The sequence below is a fragment of the Prorops nasuta genome, unplaced genomic scaffold, assembly GCF_024137725.1.
Source record: "Prorops nasuta isolate Cenicafe-Biocafe unplaced genomic scaffold, Cenicafe_Pnas_1.2 PNAS00048, whole genome shotgun sequence".
Taxonomy (NCBI): Eukaryota; Metazoa; Arthropoda; class Insecta; order Hymenoptera; family Bethylidae; genus Prorops; species Prorops nasuta.
This window is the reverse complement of record NW_027116845.1, coordinates 399,263-407,701: the sequence shown is the minus strand read 5'-3', so window position 1 is coordinate 407,701 and position 8,439 is coordinate 399,263. Positions and strand designations below refer to the sequence as shown.

At 33.8% G+C, this 8,439-nt stretch overlaps 1 protein-coding gene and 1 long non-coding RNA gene across 3 annotated transcripts; one reads left to right on the top strand and one right to left on the bottom strand.

Annotated features, from left to right (window-relative positions):
- Positions 1-2,337: 2,337 nt before the first annotated feature.
- LOC136784120 (uncharacterized) lies at positions 2,338-7,056 on the top strand. The gene is made up of 4 exons (XM_066744638.1): positions 2,338-6,132; positions 6,242-6,271; positions 6,375-6,435; positions 6,893-7,056. The coding sequence occupies exons 1-4, from the start codon at positions 2,338-2,340 to the stop codon at positions 7,054-7,056; spliced, it is 4,050 nt and encodes a 1,349-aa protein (XP_066600735.1).
- A 158-nt stretch (positions 7,057-7,214) lies between these two features.
- Positions 7,215-8,239, bottom strand: LOC136784142 (uncharacterized). Of its 2 annotated transcripts, none has more exons than XR_010824372.1 (3): positions 8,029-8,239; positions 7,829-7,963; positions 7,215-7,466 (listed from the first exon to the last, which is right to left on the bottom strand). It is a non-coding gene; the product is annotated as an uncharacterized lncRNA (long non-coding RNA). The 2 variants fall into 2 exon arrangements; XR_010824373.1 differs by having other exon boundaries at positions 7,215-7,427.
- Between the last annotated feature and the right edge of the window lie 200 nt (positions 8,240-8,439).

Here is an 8,439-nt window from a genome sequence, read left to right as displayed (position 1 = left end):
ACGAATTATAGTTAATTATAAGTGAAAGTGTATTACGAGCAATAAACAGGGTTTTTTATGCCTTCGGGCTTTTTCCCTAAAAAAAGTGTACAAGTTATTCAAAAACTAAGGAATTCCTTCGTGTGAAGTAGTTCCTCCCAAACATTGGTGCCTCCTGTGAGGTCTTCTCATATATACGAGAATCGAAAAGTGCAAGTACAATACGAAGAGTAAATAATTCGTGTGTGAAAAGCGTTAAAGTGAATCGAGAATCGAGAGCAAGCGAGTCTAGAAAATGATTAAGAAGGATACTTCAAGGAGCTAGTGACAAACAACAGCGAGCCTGGAAACGAGAGCAATCTTCAGATAGAAGCCAAATCGACTAACAGCACAGCGAGGTTCAGGCGGCTAAGCTTAGGCCCGAGAGCGCAGCACACTTCACATCAGCTAGGAACAAGGACATACATGGCCATCTAGTCACGATTCAACAACTGAGGCTAAAGGACATCAAAACGGCGAGCGATATATATTTCCTTATTTTTATGCGTTTTCAGCTCGAATAAGATTGCGTATACCATCATCCCAGCCGAGCAAAGGAGTAAAAGCGTTATTAGCAAGATTTATTTTCGCGTATAATCTCAGTTAGATTAAGATTCCATATAGGCTCACCCCAGCAAATAAAAGGCAAATCGCACGATTAGCAGCAGCAGAGGATTAGATTCAAAACGATAGCTAGTATACATGTATTATTTACAAGATAAGATTATAAATTTATTTCAGTTTCACGCGGATTAAATGCACATGCAATCCAATCGATAGAAACAAGACGCGTTATTAATTGTTTTATTGTTAGTAGAAAAAGATGAACGTATAAGGTTATTACAGTTTCACGCGGTTTAAGTGCACATGCACTCCAATTAAAAGAAATAGACACGTTGTTAATTTGTTTACTGTTTGCAAGTGATTAATAAACACATTTATAAACAAGAGTAATTGAGTGGGTCGGAAATTAAATCCAAATTATACATAACATCACATAACAATAATTAATTGAAACATAGTTTAAAAATGGAACGTAACGAAAGAATAAGATTTATTAATCAAAAAAGAAGTACGATTAAATCCCAAATAACGATATTAACCAACGCAATAGATAATGATCGATTGGACTGCATTAACGTGAATTTAAGATTCGAGCGTATTAAAGAGCATTTTAAGAATTACGAAGAATTGCATGACGAATTAGAATTAATAGAGCCGAACGGTGATCATTTTGAGGAAATGCTCGAAGTGCAAGATAGGTTTTATAACTTGGCTAGTCGAGTACATACTATATTAAATCAGAATAACTCTAGCGCTGCGATAGTATCTGATCATATTGACTCATTGACAGCATCACAGAATGAAAGAATGAAGAGAATTAAATTGCCTATCGCGCAATTACCAGGGTTTTCAGGCGAAATAGAAAATTGGTTATCCTATAAAAACACGTTCGTCACGTTAATAGATTCAAGAGAAGACATTACTGACTTACAGAAGTTTTTATATTTAAAAGATTCCTTAAAAGGGGAAGCATTAAATAAAATATCCATATACGACACAAGTGATGCAAGTTATAAACTTGCATGGAACTTGTTAGTCGAAAGTTATGAAAAGAAAAGGATAATCATAAACAAACATCTAGATGCTATTCTTGACATACCAAATCAAACAAGATTCGACGGTAAGGAATTAAATAAATTGATCGACAACATGAAGCAGCATGTTAATATGTTAGATTTAATGGACGTAAAAATAGATGAGACAATGCTAGTGAGAATATTAGAAAGATCAATTCCCTTGAACATTAGAGCTAGATGGGAAGAAAGTTTAGGGTTCGATGAAATGCCTTCATTAAATAAATTATATAAATTCTTAGCTAGCGCCGCATTAAGAATAGACAATATTGAAAAAGAAAAGACACGTAAAAGAATGAGCAATGGATTTGAACATAGTCATGGATTTAAAATGAAAAAGAGTAATTTTGATACGCGAATTATGTTAACCACTACTTCTCGAGGGGGATATTGTTCAATTTGTCGAGATGGTATGCATTCTATATTCAGATGTCCCAAATACGATGCGATGAATATCGAACAAAGATGGGACAAAGTCAAACAATTAAGGGTATGCCAGAATTGTCTACGCGTTCATGAAAGACCATGTAAATCTATAAAATGTAAAATTTGCAACAGGTTTCATCACACATCGCTACATAAAAGGGGAATAATAGATGAGAAACAACGAGATAATATATCGAAAGTAAATGATACTTCTAATAGAGAAACAATACGACCAGGCGACAAAAATTGACATAATATGGTCGCGATGCACACGATCGCGACCCGTTCATTTTCACAATTAATAATGACTGCCGAAATAAGAATAAAAAATGATGTAGGGAAATTTATTAAGGGTCGTGCTTTATTAGATACATGTGCTACTGCTAATTTTTTAACTAATGAAATGGCTCGTAGACTCAACCTGCCTATTAAAGCATGCGAATTTAGGATTAACGCGATTGATAATATACAGACTTTTACAAACGGAATGGTAGAATTAGTTTTTTATTCAGCTCATAGTCCATTTAATAAAAAATTGACATGTCTAGTATTGCCTAAGATTTCAGAGAATGTACCGAGTGAAGTTTTTCCGCGCGAAAAGATAAAGATACCAGCAAATTTAAAACTCGCTGATCCTCAATTCCATGTGCCGAGAGGAGTTGACTTACTCATAGGTTCCGGAGCAACAATATCTTTATTTAGTGTAGGTCAATTCAATTTAATACCTAATGAAGGCGATTTATATCTGCAAAAAACGTTGATAGGATGGGTTGTTGTAGGTGAAATGCCGAGAGAAAACCATGGGAAGATTGAGAATTGTCAATTAACAAGTTTTATCAAACAAATTACATCAACGGAATTAAACAAGAAGAAAAAAATGTTAAATGATATGAATGAATGTGAAGCACATTACGTATTAAATACTATCCGAAATGATAAGGGCAGATACATAGTACGGTTGCCTTTTAAATTGAACAAACCAGATCTAGGGGATACTAAGATAATAGCTACGCGGCGATTTCATGCATTAATTCGAAAATTTAAAAATGATTCGGAATTAGAAAAGGAATACCGTAAAGTCATGCAAGAATATTTAGAATCGGGGCATATGACTTTAATAGAATCAGAAGAAGAAGAAGGTTATTATTTGCCACATCACGCGGTAGTAAAAAAAGATAGCATCACAACGAAGGTCAGGGTAGTATTCGATGCATCGGCTAAAGGCAGTAAGGGAATATCGTTAAATGATATTTTATTAACCGGCCCGAACATTCAAGATAAATTATTCGAGCATTTAGTACGCATTCGGTTAAATAAATACATGATCACAGCGGACATAGAAAAAATGTATAGACAAATTCTGGTAAACAAAGAGGATAGACGTTATCAAAGGATATTATGGTTTCATCAAGAACAAATTCGAACGTTTGAGCTAAACACGGTAACTTTCGGAATATCGTCATCTTCATTTTTGGCAATTCGCACTTTAAAACAATTGGCTGAGGATGAAGGAGATAAATTTCCCATAGGTGCGGCGATTTTAAAACGAAATCTATATGTTGATGATCTCATGGCAGGTGCAGACAATTTAGACGATATATTAAAATTGAGAAATGAGTTAATTGCATTGTTGAATCTGGGAGGATTTAAAATACGAAAATGGTCTTCGAATCATCCGAGAGCCATAGAATTTATGGATGAACAGATGTCAGACATGGAGTTCTTAACGGATGATACAATTACAAAGAAAACATTAGGAGTTTTTTGGAATGCCAAAAGTGACGAATTGTCATACATCGTAAAACCAATAGAGTCTAATGAACGAGTTACTAAGCGGATTATATTATCAACAGTAGCCAAGATTTTTGATCCAATCGGTCTTTTGGGTCCGGTAATATTCATGGCAAAAATCATTGTACAAGAATGCTGGAAGATCAAGGTGTCATGGGACGAGTCGATAAACATGACTTTAAGAGAAAAATGGGCATTATTTGCCAACCAATTAATCCTACTAAACGACGTAACGGTACCACGTTATTCTTTGATTGGTGAAGCATGTGAGGTACAGATTCATGGTTTTTGTGACGCTAGCAAATTGGGTTATGGTGCTTGTATATATCTAAGATCTATCGATGCGAAAGGAAATATAAGTGTACGACTAATTTGTTCCAAATCTCGAGTAGCATCATTAAAGGAGATAACCATTCCACGAATGGAACTGAACGGGGCTTTAACGCTTGCGCGTCTATACAAGGAAATCAGATCTATTATAACAATTCAAATACAAAAAATCGTATTTTGGAGCGATTCTACTATAGTTTTACATTGGATTCGTAAAACACCGATATCTTTAAGGCTATACGAAGCAAACAGGGTCACGGAGATACAAAGCGTAATGGATCAAATAGAGTGGCGCCATGTGAGAACGCATGAAAACCCAGCTGATCATTTGTCGAGAGGACAATCACAAAGTGAATTCCTGAATAACAAGACATGGTTCGAAGGACCGTCATGGTTAAAAAAAGGCGAAAAGTTGTGGCCACAATCGATACAAATTACTTTAGATAACGAAGTCGGGGAGCGAAATGAGTCGTGTTTTATAATCAAGGTTAGCGGAATGGAAATTCTTAAAAGATTTTCTAAATATTCTAGAATGATAAGGGTAATAGCATATTGTTTACGATTTAATAAGAATAATAAACAACGAGGAAGTTTAAGTAACGACGAAATCAATCAAGCAGAAGTTAAAATATTAAAAATAGTTCAAGCTGATCGATTTGCATATGAAATAAATTGTTTAAGCAACAAAAAGGAAATTAAATCAAATCAAATAGCTTCATTGAGTCCTATATTAAATAATGACGGATTGATATGCGTAGGAGGTAGATTAAAAAATTCTAAGATACCTTTTAATCAAAAATGCCCTGTATTGTTGCCAGCGCGGCATCACGTTACTAATTTGATTATACGTGCATGCCACGAAAAATTTTATCATGCTGGGGTGCAGAGTACTTTATATTCAATAAGACATAAGTTTTGGATTCCTGATGGTAGAAATCAGGTTCGTAAAATTGTACGAAATTGTGTGCGATGTTTAAGATTTAAACCAAAGATAAACAATTATAAGATGGCGGATTTACCAGCGGAACGAGTGGAGCCGTCTCTTCCATTTCATCATGTTGGTATAGATTTTTTCGGGCCTATATTCATAAAAGAAAAAAAATATAGAAATCGGAATCGAATAAAAGCCTATGGATGCGTATTTATATGTATGGCGTCTAAAGCAGTACATATAGAAATTGCTAACGACTTATCAACAGAGGCCTTCATAGCGGCATTACGAAGGTTCACCGGAAGAAGAGGTATACCCGCTCACATTTATTCCGATAATGGAACAAATTTTGTAGGTGCCAATCGCGAATTACAAGAATTATATATGTTATTAGAATCAAGAGAATTTAAAGATAAAAGGGAGCATTACGCATTGGAGAACAAAATATATTGGCATTTTAATCCTCCTCTTTCCCCTCATTTCGGAGGCATATGGGAAGCGGCGGTTAAATCCTTTAAACACCATTTTAAACGAGTGGTCGGTGATCAGTTGCTTACTTTAGAAGAATTAAATACATTTACGGTAGAAATAGAAGCAATTTTAAACTCTAGACCTTTGTGTCCAATTTCGTCTGATCCAAATGATCCGTTAGCATTGACTCCAGCTCATTTACTGATAGGCAAACCGCTAAACATGTTACCCGAATCTGAAATTTCCGAAATATCTCACAAGCATATTAGAGCTTGGCGCCTAATTCAAAAGATTCGTTTAGATTTCTGGAAAAGATGGCAATCCGAGTATTTAATGGAATTACAAAAGCGAAATAAGCGGTTCTATCCTGGACAAGAGATAACGGTAGGAACTATTGTGCTGCTTTTAGAAAAAAATCAACCTTGCATGCATTGGTCTATAGGAAAAATAATAGAGACGCATCCTGGGGATGATGGTATAGTTCGAGTAGTAACCGTTAAAACATCTAGAGGTAATTTCAAGCGAAATGTAAAATCAATTTGTTGTTTAATTGATTGTAAATAAAGTTTTGATCGATATCATCTCTCAACGGGGGGAGGATGTTCAAGTCATGTAATCTTTAAATTGAATATTGTAGCTAAATCCATACAATGGTATAATTAATAAGGTAACCGAACAATTCGATAAGCATGATTTAAAAAGATCGAGATTTTAGCTGCAGTCAGGTGATCGATTTATCTGCGTAGTAACATGTAAAAATCGATTGCTAGCTGGTTTTTGTTTTCAGCCCAGATCAGATTGAACAGTTGCCGGATAAAATTCATTCTCTTGGTAACAGTTAAAGAAAGCGGACGCGTCGTAGTAATTTTAATCGAAGCGAAAAGAAATGATATTATATTCATATAAGTGATCGTAATTGAGGTGCTTAACGGATTGTTCATTATAACGATAACAACCAAGTTGTTATCAAATACAATCAAGCGCAAGCTTATCGAACGAGCTCCACGAGGGAGAGGAGAAACGAATCCAGGCGTTAGCCTACAGAACGAGCTCCACGAGGGAGAGGAGAAACGAAATAAGGTGTGAACCTACAAAACGAACTCCACGAAGGAGAGAAGAAATGAAATCAGGCGTAAGCCTAAACAACAATTTACGCGAAAGAGAATAAAAATACAACAAGCAACGAGCTTAATAATGTTCATTTAATATAGTGTAATTAATCCATCAATGTGTTGTTTAACGAATTATAGTTAATTATAAGTGAAAGTGTATTACGAGCAATAAACAGGGTTTTTTATGCCTTCGGGCTTTTTCCCTAAAAAAAGTGTACAAGTTATTCAAAAACTAAGGAATTCCTTCGTGCGAAGTAGTTCCTCCCAAACAATCAACTTTGAATTATGGCACTTTCTCCAGCACACTAGTACCATTTATATTTTCCTTTCATTAATATAAACTAGGAAATACACCAATTTATACAATGGAAGCCACTCTTTTGTGCATATACTGCTTTCAGTTTCGCAAAGTTATTCACTGTAAATTCTATTGCATGGAAAATATTAATATGATGACTTCTTTTCATTGTTTCATTTCTAGATGACGTTATCATTAAAATTATGATTTAATTGACTTATATATTTCAAAGGGTTTATGCCCAAAATCACCTGCAAGCCTTTCGCTATTAAAAATTGGCTTCCAAATTAATTTTTTAATTTCTCCACCTTTTTCCTTAGGTTTAACTCTCAACATTAACTTTGCATTATGGCTCTTTCTATGGTAAACTGGAATCATTTCTGACTTCTTGTATTAAATATTACAGCTTAACCCTGCACAATGACACAATAAACATGTTATTGTAAATCAATCTGAAATAAAATCTCACTAAGTACCAAAAGATATATTACATATTATATTATAAAAATCAATGTTATTCTTATAAAAAATTAAATTTGAATAATTTTTTTGGTAATAATAATAATTTCTTTCTATTCTGATTGGGGAAGCGTAGGTAAATATATGGTTTTAATACTTTTTTATATTATAATTGAATATTAAATAACGATTAGAAAATATTTATCTGCTTTTCTTTAATCGTAGTAATAAGAAAGATTTATTGTCTCATGGAAAATTGTTTCTATATATGATATAACCTATCGGACAGTTGAAATCCATATGAGTTTAAAGAAAAGAAAAATTTAAACATGAAATTTGTTATTGATTTCCATACCTGGATGTTTAGCATATGTTCAAACCTCATCCTTCTCTGTTTCATTTACAACCTTTGTTAATCTGCATTCTCCAATGACAGGGTATTTCCAAGAATTGTTATAGCATTTGGCACTGGTTGGCATCAAACTGCAAACTATGAAATAATGCCTATATATAACTTTGTTTTAATTAAACAAATTCTTTTTACAATGTACTTACTTTACATGAAAATGTTTATGTTTATAGCTATTGAGACACTACCGTGTGTCTTAATTATGAGTGAATGTAACAAGATTATCCTTATCTGTTTTATCTGCAATAACCTGCATTTTTGAATAACAGGGTATTTCAATAACCTTTGAAGTACATCTGGAAAGAGAGACTCAACAAAGTAATTGTTATATTTTAATACATGCTTGAGCTGAATTAAAAAATAAATAAATAAACAATTAATTTTTAATTACATACATTTTAAGCGGTTGAATGAGTTACACATACTTTACCATGTGATAATGAACAATTGGCTTATCTTTTTCTTTCGCTAGTAAATTGATATATCATTGAGTCATCAACAGTTAATCACATTTCAAACTACTGTTTCCATTGCTCAACCAGTACTCCGTAGTTGCA